General features: G+C 45.4%; 1 protein-coding gene across 15 annotated transcripts in view; it reads left to right on the top strand.

Annotated features, from left to right (window-relative positions):
• Window positions 1–21,311, top strand: part of LOC130357207 (Na(+)/H(+) exchange regulatory cofactor NHE-RF3-like) — a 69,285-nt gene that overhangs the window by 17,862 nt on the left and 30,112 nt on the right. For 8 of the 15 annotated variants that reach the window (XM_056559782.1, XM_056559783.1, XM_056559785.1 and 5 more), the window contains 2 exons: window positions 19,160–19,371; window positions 20,655–20,856. In XM_056559782.1, coding sequence (XP_056415757.1) covers window positions 19,160–19,371; window positions 20,655–20,856 — 414 coding nt within the window. Of the gene's footprint in view, window positions 1–6,159; window positions 6,237–15,443; window positions 15,722–19,159; window positions 19,372–20,319; window positions 20,438–20,654; window positions 20,857–21,311 lie in introns of those variants that run through there. The other 7 variants (XM_056559791.1, XM_056559792.1, XM_056559787.1 and 4 more) reach the window with 7 other exon arrangements.

Genomic DNA, 21,311 nt, shown 5'->3' with positions numbered 1-21,311 from the left:
TGCCGTCTTCCAAGACTTTGTAAATGAAATTTTTCGTGATCTTCTATATACCTGTGTTGTGGTTTACCTGGACGATATTCTGATTTTTTCTGCCAACTTGGAAGAACACCGCCAACATGTCCGCATGGTTCTTCAGAGACTTCTGGACAATCAACTTTATGCCAAAATGGAGAAATGTCTGTTTGAATGTCAATCTCTTCCTTTCCTAGGATACTTAGTCTCTGGCCAGGGACTACAAATGGACCCAGATAAACTATCTGCCGTATTAGATTGGCCACGTCCCTCCGGTCTCCGTGCTATCCAACGTTTTTTGGGATTCGCCAATTATTACAGACAATTTATTCCACACTTTTCCACTATTGTGGCTCCTATCGTGGCTCTAACCAAGAAAAATGCCAATCCTAAGTCCTGGTCTCCTCAAGCGGAAGACGCATTTAAACATCTCAAGTCTGCCTTTTCTTCTGCTCCCGTACTCTCCAGACCTGACCCATCTAAACCCTTCTTATTGAAGGTAGACGCCTCCTCAGTGGGAGCTGGAGCAGTTCTTCTGCAAAGAAATTCTTCCGGGCATGCTGTTACTTGTGGGTTTTTTTCTAGGACCTTCTCTCCGGCGGAGAAAAACGACTCCATTGGTGATCGAGAATTACTGGCCATAAAACTGGCGCTTGAGGAACGGAGGCACCTGCTGGAGGGATCCAAATATCCAGTTATTATATACACTGATCACAAGAATCTCTCTTATCTCCAGTCTGCCCAACGACTGAACCCTCGCCAGGCTAGGTGGTCGTTGTTCTTTGCTTGTTTTAACTTTGAAATCCAGTTTCGCCCTGCTGACAAGAACATTAGGGCTGACGCCCTCTCTCGTTCATCGGATGCCTCTGAAGTGGAAACCTCTCCGCAACACATCATTCCTCCGGACTGTCTGATCTCCACTTCTCCAGCTTCCATCAGACAAACTCCTCCAGGGAAGACCTTCGTTTCTCCACGCCAGCGCCTCGGGATTCTCAAGTGGGGACACTCCTCCCACCTCGCAGGCCATGCGGGCATCAAAAAATCCTTTCAACTCATCTCTCGATTTTATTGGTGGCCTACCCTGGAAGCTGATGTTGTTGATTTCGTGCGGGCCTGTACTGTCTGTGCCTGGGATAAGACTCCTCGCCAGAAGCCTGCTGGTCTCCTTCATCCGCTGCCTGTTCCTGAACAGCCTTGGTCACAGATTGGTATGGACTTTATTACTGACTTGCCTTTATCCCGTGGCAACACAGTTGTTTGGGTGGTCGTTGATCGATTTTCCAAGATGGCACATTTTATCCCTCTTCCTGGCCTTCCTTCAGCGCCTCAGTTGGCAAAACAATTTTTTACACACATTTTTCGCCTTCACGGGTTGCCCACGCATGTCGTCTCGGATAGAGGCGTTCAATTTGTGTCTAAATTCAGGAGGGCCCTCTGTAAGCAGCTCAAGATCAAATTAAACTTCTCTTCTTCTTATCATCCCCAATCCAATGGGCAAGTAGAAAGAATTAATCAGGTCCTGGGTGACTATTTACGACATTTTGTTTCCTCCCGCCAGGATGACTGGGCAGATCTTCTACCATGCGCCGAATTCTCATACAACTTCAGAGTCTCCGAATCTTCTGCTAAATCCCCATTTTTCGTGGTGTACGGCCGTCACCCTCTTCCTCCCCTCCCCACTCCCATGCCCTCTGGTTTGCCCGCTGTTGATGAAGTGACTCGAGATCTTTCCACCATATGGAAAGAAACCCAAAATTCTCTTTTACAGGCTTCATCCCGGATGAAAAAATTTTCTGATGAAAAAAGAAGAACTCCCCCCATTTTTGCTCCCGGAGACAAGGTATGGCTCTCCGCTAAGTATGTCCGCTTTCGTGTCCCCAGTTATAAACTGGGACCACGCTATCTTGGTCCTTTCAAAATCAAGTGCCAGATCAACCCTGTCTCTTACAAACTCCTTCTTCCTCCTTCTCTCCATATTCCCAATGCCTTCCATGTCTCTCTCCTTAAACCACTCATCCTTAACCGCTTCTCTCCCAAAGTTGTTTCCCCCACTCCTGTTTCCGGTTCGTCTGACGTCTTCTCGGTGAAGGAGATTCTAGCGTCCAAGACAGTCAGAGGTAAAAAATTCTTCTTGGTTGATTGGGAGAATTGTGGCCCAGAGGAGAGATCTTGGGAACCTGAGGACAACAACCTAGACAAAAGTCTTATCCTCAGGTTCTCAGGCTCCAAGAAGAGGGGGAGACCCAAGGGGGGGGGGGGTACTGTTACGCCGAGCGCTCCGGGTCCCCGCTCCTCCCCGGAGCGCTCGCAGCGTCCTCTCATTCGCAGCGCCCCGGTCAGACCTGCTGACCGGGCGCGCTGCGATATTACTCCCAGCCGGGATGCGATTCGCGACGCGGGACGCGCCCGCTCGCGATGCGCATCCCGGCTCCCGTACCTGACCCGTTCCCCGTCTGTGTTGTCCCGGCGCGCGAGGCCCCGCTCCTTAGGGCACGCGCGCCGGGTCTCTGCGATTTAAAGGACCACTGCGCCACTGATTGGCGCAGCAGGCCTAATCAGTATCCTCACCTCTGCACTCCCTACTTATACCTTACTTCCCCTGCACTCCCTCGCCGGATCTTGTTGCCATTGTGCCGGTGAAAGCGTTTCCTTGTGTGTTCCTAGCCTGTGTTCCAGACCTCCTGCCGTTGCCCCTGACTACGATCCTTGCTGCCTGCCCTGACCTTCTGCTACGTCCGACCTTGCTCTTGTCTACTCCCTTGTACCGCGCTTATCCCAGCAGTCAGAGAGGTTGAGCCGTTGCCGGTGGATACGACCTGGTTGCTACCGCCGCTGCAAGACCATCCCGCTTTGCGGCGGGCTCTGGTGAATACCAGTAGCAACTTAGAACCGGTCCACCGACACGGTCCACGCCAATCCCTCTCTGGCACAGAGGATCCACCTCCTGCCAGCCGAATCGTGACAACTGTATGGCAGTGTGACATGATGGGCTCCGAAAGCAGGGAGAAGACCTCAAAGGAGAACTGTTCAGCATTACCAGCGGCACCGGGGGAGCAGGGGGAGTACATCAATGCTTATTTATTTAATTGCGTCAGCCCGGACATAATGGGAGAACAAAAAATGTCACCTGGTCATTGAATCCACCCTGCTGGCTGCATGTGACACTATTTTACATTTGCCCAGAGGGACTACTACTACCCTCAGCTGACTTGAACTACTCCACCTATTCTCCTTGTAGGCACCACACATGGACAAGTGTGGACTGTTTCAGGGAGTGGCAGAAAAGTCCTTTAAAGGGTGCTCCACTGGAAAACATATATTATATATATATATATATATATATATATATATATATATATATATATATACATATACATATATATATATTTTTTTTTTTTCCACAGATTTGTAAATTACTTCTATTTAAAAATCTTAATCCTTCCTGTACTTATCAGCTGCTATATGCTCCAGAGGATGTTCTTTTCTTTTTTAAATTTCCTTTCTATCTGACCACAGTGCTCTCTGCTGACACTTCTGTCCGTATCAGGAACTGTCCAGAGCAGGAGGGATTTGCTCCTACTCTGGACAGTTCCTAACACGGACAGAGGTGTCAGCAGAGAGCACTGTGGTCAGACTGGAAAGAACTACAAAACTTTCTCTGGAGCATACAGCAGCTGATAAGTACTGGAAGGATTAAGATTTTAACATAGAAGTAATTTACAAATCTGTAAAACTTTCTGGCACCAGTTGATTTAAAAAATAAAAATTTCCACTGAAGTTACCCCTTTAACTTCAGAGGGTAGAAAATCCGCTGCTAAAATATGCAGTGGATCATTTACGTGTGAACGTACCTTTACATTATAATCCAGTAATTCCTTCACTTTTAAGGACCAGTCATTACATTTCTCTCTTCTTCACATTCCTTAACTCCCCTATAAAAACATCGCCGCCCGACCTTTTCTAATTTGCTGAACAAAGCAAGTGCCCCTTCAACCCCGGTAGCCTGGGGTTTCTACACATGTCTATCTCTTTTCTTTGGGCCGATTCCCCAACCCCTTGTTTCTACCAATACAATTCCTCTGGAAAGTGAAGTCCTACACAGGTCTTTTTTCTTACCCAATACAGAGCCCCTATATCGGTAGCGATTGAACTAAAATCACCAGAACACATGTAGCATAGAGATGTACCGTGCTGCTGCCATGGGGTCCTTGGAGAGAAAGGGCCAAGTCCTGCTTGACCCCATCTACTTTGATGCCTTCTAAGGCTGGGTTCACATCACCGTATGCGTTTTTAAACTGTATACTGTTTTTTAAAGTGCATACAGTTCCGTCAGTTTTTATAAAAAAAATGTTTTGATAATTTTGTCCATTTTTAATGGGAGGGGTGTTGGGATACAAATGCGCATGTGCAAAGTAAAAACCGTATACGGTTTCCCATATGGAACTGTATATATGTGCGTTTCCCATTGACGTCCATGTTAAAAAAAAACGTATGCGGTTGCAGTACGGTTTTTAAATCGGAGTCAAAATTGTGGTTGACCACGTTTTTGTCTCCGGTTTAAAAACCGTACTGCAACCGCATACTTTTTTTTAACATTAACGTCAATGGGAAACGCACATGTATACAGTTCCATACTGGAAACCGTATACGGTTTTTACTTTGCACATGCGCATTTGCATCCTAAAGTCCCCACCCAACACCCCTCCCATTAAAAATGGACAAAACTATCAAAAACGTATGTTTTTAAAAAAAAATAAAAACTGACGGAACTGTATGCACTTTTAAAAACAGTATACAGTTTAAAAACGCATACGGTTTACTTTTTCCCATACTGTTCCATCCGTTTTTTTGCCATACGGTTTTCTTTAGAAAAATGGATTGAAAACAGTATGGCAAAAAACGTGATGTGAACCCAGCCTAAAGGCTGCATTCACACCACGTTTTTGCAATACATTTCCCGTATTCATTTTCAATGTGAAACCGTATTGAAAACCGTATGCATTGACTCTCCATTGAAAACCGTATAACAAATGATGCATCAGGTTGTGTCCGTTTTGCATCCTGTATGGTTCTGTCAGTTTTTTTTCCTGTACCCAAAGCCATAGCCTACCACGGTTTTTGATCCAGGTGAAAAACTGTATAAGGCTGGGTTCACACAACGTTTTCTTAAATACGGCTCCCGTATACGGTTGGGAGGAGGGGGCGGGGCTTAATCGCGGCGCCCGCACTCAGCCGTATTCGGGAACCGTATTTAATGCAAGTCTATGAGCCGACCAGAGTGAACCGCAGCCTCCGGTCGGCTTCGTTTTCGGCCGTATGCGGTTTCACGACCGCAGGCAAAAACGTATGCGCTCCCATATGTCATTCATTTCAATGAGCCGGCCAGAGTGAAATGTTCGGTCGGCTCATTTTTGCGCTGCATGCGCTTTTACAACTGGACCTCAAACCGTGGTTGACCACAGTTTTAGGTCCGGGGAAAAAGCGCATACAGCGCAAAAATGAGCCGACAGGACCGAACAATTCACTCCGGCCGGCTCATTGAAATGAATGACATACGGGAGCGCATACGAAGGCATACGGGAGCGCGAGGTTTTAGCTCCCCCCTGCCGTATGCTCTCCCGTATGTGAACCCACCCTTAAACTGTATATGTTTTTTTTTAACCATAAGAATCAATTGGAACCGTACAGAACTGTATGTGCGTACGGTTCCATCCGGTTTTCACCATACGGTTTTTCACTTTGCACAGTTCTTTTTTCTTGGAATTTCAATCAAACAAGTGAAACTTTATTAGTAATGGAGTGAAAAGTTAAAAGCGTATATATTTTTTTCTTAAAAGGAGGCAACCGGACATCATTTTTTAAACCATATACGGTTTTTAACCGTATACGGGTTAAAATTTGTACACACGTTTAGTCCGGTTTTGAGGAATCAGCTTTTCATCAAAAACCTGATATGGGAACTGTATTGCAAAAACATGGTGTGAACCCGGCCTAAGAAAACATTGGGGGAGATTTATCAAAACCTGTCCAGAGGAAAAGTTGCTGAGTTGCCCATAGCAACCAATCAGATCACTGCTTTCATTTTTGACAAGGCCTCTGCAAAATGAAAGCAGCGATCTGATTGGTTGCTATGGGCAACTCAGCCACTTTTCCTCTGGAAAGGTTTTGATAAATCTCCATTATGGTGGAAAATAGGCCAAAGGGTCGTGGAGAGGGTAGAACAAGTACTAGATAATACTGTCCTCCATACCTTACAGCAGTGTTTCCCAACCAGGGTGCCTCCAGCTGTTGCAAAACTACAACTCCCATCATGCCCGGACAGCCAAAGGCTGTCCGGGCATGCTGGGAGTTGTAATTTTGCAACAGCTGGAGGCACCCTGGTTGGGAAACACTGCCTTACAGCTTGTCCTAAGTGGACCTTGAGAAGCTTTGTTGGTGATCCTACTACGCCAAACCCAGCACCGTAAATATTAGTTTGGTCTTTTCCTATGAGGACCCCAAAATTCAATGTCCACCACCACTGAGGACCCCATTGTCCCCTCATATCTCCGCTCCCTGCTGGTATAGCTGAGGTGACTAGATTTCGGAGATCGCTGCAGGTTGCGATGGATGATTTTTTTTTTTTTTTTTTGCCGTATCAGCCGCTCTCACGGTTACATAAGTGCCCTGTGTTAGCTTCGGCCATAAAAGAGCAGATGACGGATTAATCCTTGTGACCCTGAGCGGGAGGAATAATTAGGAAATAATAACTTAAGGGGCAATAAAAGGGACAATAAAGATCAGCACGATCAGCTATGCCTCTCAATTCTATTCTAATGTACGGAAAAATCTATAGGATGTATGTATAATAGCTACAGTATGTACAGAGCAAAGATACCGGGGAGCAGAGGATTCCACAAAAAGGAAGGGCAAGACTGTGAATTGGGGGACAGATCACATGATGTAATATAGTCAGTCCTGTACCCCAAGTGTTATCATCCTGTACCCCAAGTGTTATCATCCTGTACCCCAAGTGTTATCATCCTGTCACCCAAGTGTTATCATCCTGTACCCCAAGTGTTATCATCCTGTACCCCAAGTGTTACAATCCTGTACCCCAAGTGTCATCATCCTGTACCCCAAGTGTTATCATCCTGTACCCCAAGTGTTATTATCCTGTACCCCAAGTGTTATCATCCTGTACCCCAAGTGTTATCATCCTGTACCCCAAGTGTCATCATCCTGTACCCCAAGTGTCATCATCCCCAAGTGTTATCATCCTGTACCCCAAGTGTCATCATCCTGTACCCCAAGTGTCATTATCCAGTACCCCAAGTGTTATCATCCTGGAGCCCATGTGTTATCATCATGTACCCCAAGTGTTATCATCCTGTACCCCAAGTGTCATCATTCTGTACCCCAAGTGTCATCATCCTGTACCCCAAGTGTCATCATTCTGTACCCCAAGTGTTATTATCCTGTACCCCAAGTGTTATTATCCTGTACCCCAAGTGTTATTATGCTGTACCCCAAGTCTCATCATCCTGTACCCCAAGTGTTATTATCCTGTACCCCAAGTGTTATCATCCTGTACCCCAAGTGTTATCATCCTGTACCCCAAGTGTTATCATCCTGTACCCCAAGTGTTATTATCCTGTACCCCAAGTGTTATCATCCTGTACCCCAAGTGTTACAATCCTGTACCCCAAGTGTCATCATCCTGTACCCCAAGTGTTATCATCCTGTACCCCAAGTGTTATTATCCTGTACCCCAAGTGTTATCATCCTGTACCCCAAGTGTTATCATCCTGTACCCCAAGTGTCATCATCCTGTACCCCAAGTGTCATCATCCCCAAGTGTTATCATCCTGTACCCCAAGTGTCATCATCCTGTACCCCAAGTGTCATTATCCAGTACCCCAAGTGTTATCATCCTGGAGCCCATGTGTTATCATCATGTACCCCAAGTGTTATCATCCTGTACCCCAAGTGTCATCATTCTGTACCCCAAGTGTCATCATCCTGTACCCCAAGTGTCATCATTCTGTACCCCAAGTGTTATTATCCTGTACCCCAAGTGTTATTATCCTGTACCCCAAGTGTTATTATGCTGTACCCCAAGTCTCATCATCCTGTACCCCAAGTGTTATTATCCTGTACCCCAAGTGTTATCATCCTGTACCCCAAGTGTTATCATCCTGTACCCCAAGTGTTATTATCCTGTACCACAAGTGTAATCATTCTGTACCCCAAGTGTTATCATCCTGTACCCCAAGTGTTATCATCCTGTACCCCAAGTGTTATCATCTTGTACCCCAAGTGTTATCATCCTGTACCCCAAGTGTTATTATCCTGTACCCCAAGTGTAATCATTCTGTACCCCAAGTGTTATCATCCTGTACCCCAAGTGTCATCATCATGTACCCCAAGTGTTATCATCCTGTACCCCGAGTGTTATTATCCTGTACCCCAAGTGTTATCATCCTGTACACCAAGTGTCTTTATCCTGTACCCCAAGTATTATTATCCTGTTACCCAAGTGTTATCATCCTGTACCCCAAGTGTTATCATCCTGTACACCAAGTGTCATCATCCTGTACCCCAAGTGTCATCATCCCCAAGTGTCATCATCCTGTACCCCAAGTGTCATTATCCAGTACCCCAAGTGTTATCATCCTGTACCCCGTGTTATTATCCTGTACCCCAAGTGTTATCATCCTGTACCCCAAGTGTTACAATCCTGTACCCCAAGTGTCATCATCCTGTACCCCAAGTGTTATCATCCTGTACCCCAAGTGTTATTATCCTGTACCCCAAGTGTTATCATCCTGTACCCCAAGTGTTATCATCCTGTACCCCAAGTGTCATCATCCTGTACCCCAAGTGTCATCATCCCCAAGTGTTATCATCCTGTACCCCAAGTGTCATCATCCTGTACCCCAAGTGTCATTATCCAGTACCCCAAGTGTTATCATCCTGGAGCCCATGTGTTATCATCATGTACCCCAAGTGTTATCATCCTGTACCCCAAGTGTCATCATTCTGTACCCCAAGTGTCATCATCCTGTACCCCAAGTGTCATCATTCTGTACCCCAAGTGTCATCATCCTGTACCCCAAGTGTTATCATCTTGTACCCCAAGTGTTATCATCCTGTACCCCAAGTGTTATTATCCTGTACCCCAAGTGTAATCATTCTGTACCCCAAGTGTTATCATCCTGTACCCCAAGTGTCATCATCATGTACCCCAAGTGTTATCATCCTGTACCCCGAGTGTTATTATCCTGTACCCCAAGTGTTATCATCCTGTACACCAAGTGTCTTTATCCTGTACCCCAAGTATTATTATCCTGTTACCCAAGTGTTATCATCCTGTACCCCAAGTGTTATCATCCTGTACACCAAGTGTCATCATCCTGTACCCCAAGTGTCATCATCCCCAAGTGTCATCATCCTGTACCCCAAGTGTCATTATCCAGTACCCCAAGTGTTATCATCCTGTACCCCGTGTTATTATCCTGTACCCCAAGTGTTATCATCCTGTACCCCAAGTGTTACAATCCTGTACCCCAAGTGTCATCATCCTGTACCCCAAGTGTTATCATCCTGTACCCCAAGTGTTATTATCCTGTACCCCAAGTGTTATCATCCTGTACCCCAAGTGTTATCATCCTGTACCCCAAGTGTCATCATCCTGTACCCCAAGTGTCATCATCCCCAAGTGTTATCATCCTGTACCCCAAGTGTCATCATCCTGTACCCCAAGTGTCATTATCCAGTACCCCAAGTGTTATCATCCTGGAGCCCATGTGTTATCATCATGTACCCCAAGTGTTATCATCCTGTACCCCAAGTGTCATCATTCTGTACCCCAAGTGTCATCATCCTGTACCCCAAGTGTCATCATTCTGTACCCCAAGTGTTATTATCCTGTACCCCAAGTGTTATTATCCTGTACCCCAAGTGTTATTATGCTGTACCCCAAGTCTCATCATCCTGTACCCCAATTGTTATTATCCTGTACCCCAAGTGTTATCATCCTGTACCCCAAGTGTTATCATCCTGTACCCCAAGTGTTATCATCCTGTACCCCAAGTGTTATTATCCTGTACCCCAAGTGTTATCATCCTGTACCCCAAGTGTTACAATCCTGTACCCCAAGTGTCATCATCCTGTACCCCAAGTGTTATCATCCTGTACCCCAAGTGTTATTATCCTGTACCCCAAGTGTTATCATCCTGTACCCCAAGTGTTATCATCCTGTACCCCAAGTGTCATCATCCTGTACCCCAAGTGTCATCATCCCCAAGTGTTATCATCCTGTACCCCAAGTGTCATCATCCTGTACCCCAAGTGTCATTATCCAGTACCCCAAGTGTTATCATCCTGGAGCCCATGTGTTATCATCATGTACCCCAAGTGTTATCATCCTGTACCCCAAGTGTCATCATTCTGTACCCCAAGTGTCATCATCCTGTACCCCAAGTGTCATCATTCTGTACCCCAAGTGTTATTATCCTGTACCCCAAGTGTTATTATCCTGTACCCCAAGTGTTATTATGCTGTACCCCAAGTCTCATCATCCTGTACCCCAAGTGTTATTATCCTGTACCCCAAGTGTTATCATCCTGTACCCCAAGTGTTATCATCCTGTACCCCAAGTGTTATTATCCTGTACCACAAGTGTAATCATTCTGTACCCCAAGTGTTATCATCCTGTACCCCAAGTGTTATCATCCTGTACCCCAAGTGTTATCATCCTGTACCCCAAGTGTTATCATCTTGTACCCCAAGTGTTATCATCCTGTACCCCAAGTGTTATTATCCTGTACCCCAAGTGTAATCATTCTGTACCCCAAGTGTTATCATCCTGTACCCCAAGTGTCATCATCATGTACCCCAAGTGTTATCATCCTGTACCCCGAGTGTTATTATCCTGTACCCCAAGTGTTATCATCCTGTACACCAAGTGTCTTTATCCTGTACCCCAAGTATTATTATCCTGTTACCCAAGTGTTATCATCCTGTACCCCAAGTGTTATCATCCTGTACACCAAGTGTCATCATCCTGTACCCCAAGTGTCATCATCCCCAAGTGTCATCATCCTGTACCCCAAGTGTCATTATCCAGTACCCCAAGTGTTATCATCCTGTACCCCGTGTTATTATCCTGTACCCCAAGTGTTATCATCCTGTACCCCAAGTGTTACAATCCTGTACCCCAAGTGTCATCATCCTGTACCCCAAGTGTTATCATCCTGTACCCCAAGTGTTATTATCCTGTACCCCAAGTGTTATCATCCTGTACCCCAAGTGTTATCATCCTGTACCCCAAGTGTCATCATCCTGTACCCCAAGTGTCATCATCCCCAAGTGTTATCATCCTGTACCCCAAGTGTCATCATCCTGTACCCCAAGTGTCATTATCCAGTACCCCAAGTGTTATCATCCTGGAGCCCATGTGTTATCATCATGTACCCCAAGTGTTATCATCCTGTACCCCAAGTGTCATTATCCAGTACCCCAAGTGTTATCATCCTGGAGCCCATGTGTTATCATCATGTACCCCAAGTGTTATCATCCTGTACCCCAAGTGTCATCATTCTGTACCCCAAGTGTTATTATCCTGTACCCCAAGTGTTATCATCCTGTACCCCAAGTGTTATTATCCTGTACCCCAAGTGTTATTATGCTGTACCCCAAGTCTCATCATCCTGTACCCCAAGTGTTATTATCATGTACCCCAAGTGTTATCATCCTGCACCCCAAGTGTTATCATCCTGTACCCCAAGTGTCTTTATCCTGTACCCCAAGTATTATTATCCTGTACCCCAAGTGTTATCATCCTGTACCCCAAGTGTCATCATCCTGTACACCAAGTGTCATCATCCTGTACCCCAAGTGTCATCATCCTGTACCCCAAGTGTTATCATCCTGTACACCAAGTGTTATCATCCTGTACCCCAAGTGTTATCATCCTGTACCCCAAGTGTCATCATCCTGGAGCCCATGTGTTATCATCATGTACCCCAAGTGTTATCATCCTGTACCCCAAGTGTCATCATCCTGTACCCCAAGTGTTATCATCCTGTACCCCAAGTGTTATCATCCTTTACCCCAAGTGTTATTATCCTGTACCCCAAGTCTCATCATCCTGTACCCCAAGTGTTATTATCCTGTACCCCAAGTGTTATCATCCTGTACCCCAAGTGTTATTATCCTGTACCCCAAGTGTCATCATCCTGTACCCCAAGTGTTATTATCCTGTACCACAAGTGTTATCATCCTGTACCCCAAGTGTTATTATCCTGTACCCCAAGTGTTATCATCCTGTACCCCAAGTGTTATCATCCTGTACCCCAAGTGTTATTATCCTGTACCACAAGTGTAATCATTCTGTACCCCAAGTGTTATCATCCTGTACCCCAAGTGTTATCATCCTGTACCCCAAGTGTTATCATCCTGTACCCCAAGTGTTATCATCTTGTACCCCAAGTGTTATCATCCTGTACCCCAAGTGTTATCATCCTGTACCCCAAGTGTAATCATTCTGTACCCCAAGTGTTATCATTCTGTACCCCAAGTGTCATCATCCTGTACCCCAAGTGTTATCATCCTGTACCCCGAGTGTTATTATCCTGTACCCCAAGTGTTATCATCCTGTACCCCAAGTGTCTTTATCCTGTACCCCAAGTATTATTATCCTGTGCCCCAAGTGTTATCATCCTGTACCCCAAGTGTTATCATCCTGTACCCCAAGTGTTATCATCCTGTACACCAAGTGTCATCATCCTGTACCCCAAGTGTCATCATCCCCAAGTGTTATCATCCTGTACCCCAAGTGTCATCATCCTGTACCCCAAGTGTCATTATCCAGTACCCCATGTGTTATCATCCTGGAGCCCATGTGTTATCATCCTGTACCCCAAGTGTTATCATCCTGTACCCCAAGTGTCATCATTCTGTACCCCAAGTGTCATCATCCTGTACCCCAAGTGTCATCATTCTGTACCCCAAGTGTTATTATCCTGTACCCCAAGTGTTATCATCCTGTACCCCAAGTGTTATTATCCTGTACCCCAAGTGTTATTATGCTGTACCCCAAGTCTCATCATCCTGTACCCCAAGTGTTATTATCCTGTACCCCAAGTGTTATCATCCTGTACCCCAAGTGTTATCATCCTGTACCCCAAGTGTTATCATCTTGTACCCCAAGTGTTATCATCCTGTACCCCAAGTGTTATCATCCTGTACCCCAAGTGTAATCATTCTGTACCCCAAGTGTTATCATTCTGTACCCCAAGTGTCATCATCCTGTACCCCAAGTGTTATCATCCTGTACCCCGAGTGTTATTATCCTGTACCCCAAGTGTTATCATCCTGTACCCCAAGTGTCTTTATCCTGTACCCCAAGTATTATTATCCTGTGCCCCAAGTGTTATCATCCTGTACCCCAAGTGTTATCATCCTGTACACCAAGTGTCATCATCCTGTACCCCAAGTGTCATCATCCCCAAGTGTTATCATCCTGTACCCCAAGTGTCATCATCCTGTACCCCAAGTGTCATTATCCAGTACCCCAAGTGTTATCATCCTGGAGCCCATGTGTTATCATCATGTACCCCAAGTGTTATCATCCTGTACCCCAAGTGTCATCATTCTGTACCCCAAGTGTCATCATCCTGTACCCCAAGTGTCATCATTCTGTACCCCAAGTGTTATTATCCTGTACCCCAAGTGTTATCATCCTGTACCCCAAGTGTTATTATCCTGTACCCCAAGTGTTATTATGCTGTACCCCAAGTCTCATCATCCTGTACCCCAAGTGTTATTATCCTGTACCCCAAGTGTTATCATCCTGTACCCCAAGTGTTATCATCCTGTACCCCAAGTGTCTTTATCCTGTACCCCAAGTATTATTATCCTGTACCCCAAGTGTTATCATCCTGTACCCCAAGTGTTATCATCCTGTACACCAAGTGTCATCATCCTGTACCCCAAGTGTCATCATCCTGTACCCCAAGTGTTATCATCCTGTACCCCAAGTGTCATCATCCTGGAGCCCATGTGTTATCATCATGTACCCCAAGTGTTATCATCCTGTACCCCAAGTGTCATCATCCTGTACCCCAAGTGTTATCATTCTGTACCCCAAGTGCCATCATCCTGTACCCCAAGTGTTATCATCCTGTACCCCAAGTGTTATCATCCTTTACCCCAAGTGTTATTATCCTGTACCCCAAGTCTCATCATCCTGTACCCCAAGTGTTATTATCCTGTACCCCAAGTGTTATCATCCTGTACCCCAAGTGTTATTATCCTGTACCCCAAGTGTCATCATCCTGTACCCCAAGTGTCATCATCCTGTACCCCAAGTGTCATTATCCTGTACCCCAAGTGCCATCATCCTGTACCCCAAGTGTTATCATCCTGTACTCCAAGTGTCATCATCCTGTACCCCAAGTGTTATCATTCTGTACCCCAAGTGCCATCATCCTGTACCCCAAGTGTTATCATTCTGTACCCCAAGTGTTATCATCCTTTACCCCAAGTGTTATTATCCTGTACCCCAAGTGTTATCATCCTGTACCCCGAGTGTTATCATCCTGTACCCCAAGTGTTATTATCCTGTACCCCAAATGTCATTATCCTGTACCCCAAGTGTCATTATCCTGTACCCCAAGTGTCATTATCCTGTACCCCAAGTGTCTTTATCCTGTACCCTGAGTGTTATTATCCTGTACCCCAAGTGTTGTCATCCTGTACCCCAAGTGTCATCATCCTGTATCCCAAGTGTTATCATCCTGTACCCCAAGTGTCATCATCCTGTACCCCAAGTGTTATTATCCTGTACCCCAAGTGTCATTATCCTGTACCCCAAGTGTTATTATCCTGTACTCCAACTGTTATTATCCTGTACCCCAAGTATTATTATCCAGTACCCCAAGTGTTATCATCCTGTACCCCAAGTGTTATTATCCTGTACCCCAAGTGTCATCACCCTGTACTCCAAGTGTTATCATCCTGTACCCCAAGTGTTATTATCCTGTACCCCAAGTGTTATCATCCTGTACCCCAAGTGTTATCATCCTGTACCCCAAGTGTTATCATCCTGTACCCCAAGTGTTATTATCCTGTACCCCAAGTGTCATCACCCTGTACTCCAAGTGTTATCATCCTGTACCCCAAGTGTTATTATCCTGTACCCCAAGTGTTATCATCCTGTACCCCAAGTGTTATCATCCTGTACCCCAAGTGTTATTATCCTGTACCCCAAGTGTTATCATCCTGTACCCCAAGTGTTATCATCCTGTACCCCAAGTGTTATTATCCTGTACCCCAAGTGTTATCATCCTGTACCCCAAGTGTTATCATCCTGTACCCCAAGTGTTATCATCCTGTACCCCAAGTGTTATCATCCTGTACCCCAAGTGTTATTATCCTGTACCCCGAGTGTTACCATCCTGTACCCCAAGTGTTATTATCCTGTACCCCAGGATGCTATTGCTGCTGTACGGTACTTCACAACACAACGCTGACCGTAATAGTCCCCATGACAAAACTGACAGGAGATAAAGTCCCCCGGTTATCCACTAATGCGGAGTTAAATAGATCATCTTTTAATTTAACCTTTGCCCAACCAAAGTCCAGCCGATGTGTGCCATGCGAAGGTAAGACTTCATCCTCAGTGCGAGGACAGCGAGCCGACCTCCCCATCCCCATCTGACAGGTAAGGCTGGCGCTTTATATACACAATATATACGTAGATCTTAATGGTTACTACCTGCCGTTATTTATGTGCCACTTTATGTCAAAGAACAATCTGCACAGAGCAGCGTGAAGGAGAAACCCCGGTGATCTGCATGTTACATGGAGCCGGCTATGGAATCTTTTGCTGTAGACTGTTTTTATTTCTTATGGGCTTTTTTTTATTTTTTTTTTGGAATTTTTTAGGCACCCCTCTATTTGGGCCATTGTGACTTGAATTTTACCACTATGTCACATTCATGGAGGGGTCCTACTCTTATATACTTATACTCTTATGTACTTATAAGGGATTACATTTCACTAAAGCAGTGTTTTGCAAACAGTGTGTTTTTGGCTGTTGTGAAACTACAACTCCCAGCATGCCCGGACAGCTGAAAGCTGTCCGGGCATGCTGGGAGTAGTAGTTTCACAAGAGGCGGAGACACACAGCTTGGAAAACACTGTACTAAGGGTTTGTTTACAAGATATGGGCAGGTCACGTTTTTTTTTTTTTTTGGGGGGGGGGGGGTTTGGGTGCAATTTGCATAAAATCATAACAAATCCTCCTCCATATAGAAGGGATTATCCAGGATCAGAAAAACACAGCTGATTTCTTCCAAAAACAGCGCCACCCCTATCTTCAGATTGCGTGTGGTATTGCAGCTTATCTCTACTAACTTTAATGGAACTGAGCTGCAGTACCACACATGACCTGAGGATAGGGGTGGCACTATTTTTGGAAAATAACTCAGATCTATGGACAAGCGATGCAAGTCTATGGAGGGGGAAGAATGGAGCTCGAAACGAACAATTCAAGTCTATGGAGGTGGTGGAGAGAGCTCCAGACAAGCAATACAAGTCTATGGAGGGGAAGGAGGGAGCTCCAGAAAAGCGATACAAGTCTATGGAGGGGAGAGGAGGGAGCTCCAGACAAGATATACAAGTCTATGGAGGGGAGAGGAGGGAGCTCCAGACAAGCAATACAAGTCTATGGATGGGGAGAGGAGGGAGCTCCAGACAAGCAATACAAGTCTATGGATGGGGAGAGGAGGGAGCTCCAGACAAGCAATACAAGTCTATGGTGGGGAGAGAATGGAGCTCCAGACAAGCGATACAAGTCTATGGAGGGGAGAGAATGGAGCTCCAGACAAGCGATACAAGTCTATGGAGGGGAGAGAATGGAGCTCCAGACAAGCAATACAAGTCTATGGAGGGGAGAGAATGGAGCTCCAGACAAGCAATACAAGTCTATGGAGGGGAGAGAATGGAGCTCCAGACAAGCAATAGAAGTCTATGGAGAGGGGAGGAGGGATCTCCAGACCAGCAATACAAGTCTATGGAGGGTAGAGGAGGGATCTCCAGACCAGCAATACAAGTCTATGGAGGGGAGAGAATGGAGCTCCAGACAAGCAATACAAGTCTATGGAGGGGGGAGGAGGGAACTCCAGACAAGCAATACAAGTCTATGGAGAGGGGAGGAGGGAACTCCAGACAAGCAATACAAGTCTATGGAGGGGGGAGGAGGGAACTCCAGACAAGCAATACAAGTCTATCGATGGGGAGGAGGGAGCTCCAGACAAGCAATACAAGTCTATGGAGGAGGGAGCTCCAGACAAGCAATACAAGTCTATGAATGGGGAAAAGGGAGCTCCAGACAAGCAATACAAGTCTATGGAGGGGGGAGGAGGGAACTCCAGACAAGCAATACAAGTCTATGGAGAGGGGAGGAGGGAACTTCAGACAAGCAATACAAGTCTATGGAGGGGGGAGGAGGGAACTCCAGACAAGCAATACAAGTCTATCGATGGGGAGGAGGGAGCTCCAGACAAGCAATACAAGTCTATGGAGGAGGGAGCTCCAGACAAGCAATACAAGTCTATGGATGGGGAAAAGGGAGCTCCAGACAAGCAATACAAGTCTATGGAAGAGGGAGGCAGAAGCTTCAGACAAACAATACAAGTCTATTAAGGGGGGTGAAGGGAGCTCCAGACAAGCAATATAAGTCTATGGAGGGGGGGAAAGAGAGCTCCAGACAAGCAATACAAGTCTGTGGAGGAGGGAAGAGGGAGCTCCAGACAAGCAGTACAAGTCTATGGAGGAGGGAAGAGGGAGCTCCACCCAACAACTCTGGGAGTACTGAAATTTAGAGATGAAGGCTGCAGAGCAAAAAATCTCCTGAAGAATACCATAAAGTTATATAATGGCCAGAGATAGTGCTGCTCCTCATGTGCACACACAGGACAGCTCATGCTGAAAAGTCTTCTGAAATGACAAATATGCTTGAAATCTTGCAGTTCCCATTTTGGCCACTAGGCTTGAAACTAAGCTAAGACTTCCATTTCTGTACAGATCACTTCCCAGTAGTCTCCTTCTTATCATCACCTATAGGATTACAGTAAAAAGGTAACACCAATATAAAGATTAGACAGGATCCTCACTATAGATGAAGCTCAGAGCTCAGCCTCCCCCTCCCTGTGGGATCTCTTTAAAGGTCACAGAGCAAGCCAGACACCTTTCCCATCCATGTCAATGGGACAGTTTTTTGTTTCTTTTGTCCATTGGTGCCGCTGTAAGGCAAATCTCTAAATGTTGTTAAAAACTGTTCAGGCAAGATGGCTACCTTCACTATAAGGTACACAAAATGAAATGTAAAAAAATGAAGTCAGAAAATAGAAATATATTTATTCAAATAAACTAAAAAAAAACTACTTAAAAAATATACATTTTGGGTAGTGGAGAAGACAAATATTAACATTATATCAGTAATAAGATAGTTCCCTTGAAAGTTTGGAAAGGAAGTTCAACCCATCTGAAAGTTGAAATGGCTGCCATATTGGTTTTATTGAATTGGTAGTATATGATGGTTCTCAGAGTCCTAATGGCAGCCATATTGGTTACTTAAAAAGGGGTTATCCAGGAAAAAAACTTTTTTTTAATATATCAACTGGCTCCAGAAAGTTAAACAGATTTGTAAATTACTTCTATTAAAAAATCTTAATCCTTTCAGTACTTATGAGCTTCTGAAGTTAAGGTTGTTCTTTTCTGTCTAAGTTCTCTCTGATGACACGTGTCTCGGGAAACTCCCAGTTTAGAAGCAAATCCCCATAGCAAACTTCTTCTAAACTGGGCGTTTCCCGAGACACGTGTCATCAGTGAACACTTAGACAGAGAAGAACAACCTTAACTTCAGAAGCTCATAAGTACTGAAAGGATTAAGATTTTTTAATAGAAGTAATTTACAAATCTGTTTAACTTTCTGGAGCCAGTTGATATATGAAAAAAAGTTTTTTCCTGGAATACCCCTTTAAAACCCAATTATAAAGTGTGGAAGAGGATGACTCCAAGACTTACAGTATACGGTATTTTCCTTTATTTTGCCCCTAATATGTCATTTGTACAATAAATGTCTCTTCTACCACAGACATGGCCCTGAACACCAAGACCCGTGAGTGCAGTCTAACCAAAGAGGAAGGAAAAGGTTATGGATTTTTCTTACGCATCGAGCAGGATGAACCCGGTCACCTGGTCCGGTCGGTGGAGAAAGGAAGCATCGCAGATAAAGCTGGCTTAAAAGATGGAGACCGAGTCATGAAAGTCAATGGGGTATTTGTGGATGACACAGAACACGTGAAGGTAATGAAGAGTTTTCTTGACTTGTTCCATATGGGATATTATGGATGAGCTTATTTCCATTGGTGTAGCTATGGCTGACAGCCTGGTATCTATGGAGATGTAGGGTAAAGACTGGCTTTTGGGTTAGTGGCTGATGTGTCCATAAGTTGGGAAGTGAACTGGGCAAGCAGGACTGCAAGGGTTCAACCCATCTGATTCCCCACAAAATCTGCACAAGCCAGTAACCACCCAAATGAGTGCGGACGCGGAATTGGATGTTCGGAAATTCTGTCGTGTAACAATAGCCTCAATGTGTTATAAACAGGAAGAGGAGGGGTAAGCCCCTGACAGACTCCTCTGGTGGTGGCATATCTCTCCGAGAACAAAAAAGGTTGGGCAGGTAAACTCCAAAATTCTTCTCTTTCTTTGTCAGAGGAGAGTCAGGTGGCCCCCTTATATAGTAGACAATTGGCCAGTCTCACCAAAATCCCCGGGCTCAGCAGATGATCATTGGGGCCTTTATCCCAGGTCAGGCCAACCTATTACTATTGACCTACAGGGTGCTATCATAGGGGGAGTTCCAAAAAATGTTTTAGGAGACAATTCAACTGCAATTTACTTTCCACATTTAGAGCACAAGTGCTAGGTACTGTCATAAAAAAATATATTTTTGATATGTCGAGGTGTGGTGGCCCAGTACGGCAGCTGTTACCCTTGCTGCCCTGTCAGGCAGCCTCCCTGCAGTGTCCCCTAACCCCCCCCCCCCCCCCTGTATCTGTTCTACTGTAATTGTATATTATCCCCTATGTTATGTATATAAGAATGTTGTATCTTTAAGAAAGGTTAACATGTGACCATCAGTTGTCATGTGATTGTTACCCAGGTGGTATCAGTGACCAGGTGACTTAAGAGTGACCAATGGGACCTCACCAGAGTCTCCCCCATAAAAGCCCTGGGAGGAGTCTCTTCTCTCTCTTAGTTCCTGTAATGCATCGTCCTCTGGTAAAAGGTATAGGGAAAACAGCGGGAATCAGTATGAAGCTTTGGATGTGACTAGAGAAGAAGCTGAACGCCGGCAGTAATCACTGTAGTAACAATATGGAGGGATAAAGTTGACCAGTTGCCTATAGCAACCAATCAGATGGCTTCTTTCATTTTTAACAAGGCCTCTGCGAAATGAAAGAAGCCATCTGATTGGTTGCTATGGGCAACTGGGCAACTTTTCCTTTGTACAGGTTTTGATAAATCTCCCCCATGGTGGTGAGTCCGGTGACTTCATGAATGTGGATTTTGACCATTTACAGGTGGTGGAGATGATTCAGGCCAGTGGGAAATCTGTGGCGCTGACGGTTCTGGATGAAGTTTCTTATTTAAATTCCAAGAAGAATACAAAGGACCTGCCCGAGAGTAAAGCACCTTCAGAAGAAAAGGAGTCTCCAAAGCCGAGAATCTGCTACTTGGCTAAAGGCAAAAGTTCATTTGGATTCTCCTTAAAGACACAAAAAAGTAAGAAGTCACAAAATGGCCGTCATATGTCAATGGGGTTGTAGACTCAGTGGTCCCCAAACCAGTCCTCAGGGAAAAAGTTAAAATCCTGGACTGTTGGTGGGTCTTGAGGACTGGGTTGAGGACCTTTGAATGGTAGAGGATTAGAAAAACATGGCTGCTTTCTTCCCAAAACTCTGTCACGCCTGTCCACAGGACACGGCAGCTCGGCTCTAATAAAGTGAGTGGGGTTAAAGGGGTACTCTGCCGAAAAACCTCTTACTAGGATAGGGGGTAAGATGTCTGATCGGGAGGGGGGGGGTGCCCTAGTCATTCATGCACGGAGCGAACTCAACTCCGTGCTGGATGACTGGTGACTACAGCCACCATGCCCCCTCCATTCATGTCTATGGGAGGAGGCGTGACGGCTACGTTGTAGCCGTCACGCCTCCTCCCATAGACATGAATGGAGAGGG

Source organism: Hyla sarda, chromosome 2, assembly GCF_029499605.1.
Source record: "Hyla sarda isolate aHylSar1 chromosome 2, aHylSar1.hap1, whole genome shotgun sequence".
In the NCBI taxonomy this organism is placed as follows: domain Eukaryota; kingdom Metazoa; phylum Chordata; class Amphibia; order Anura; family Hylidae; genus Hyla; species Hyla sarda.
Note: the sequence above shows the minus strand (reverse complement) of the source record. Positions and strands in the feature narration are given on the sequence as shown.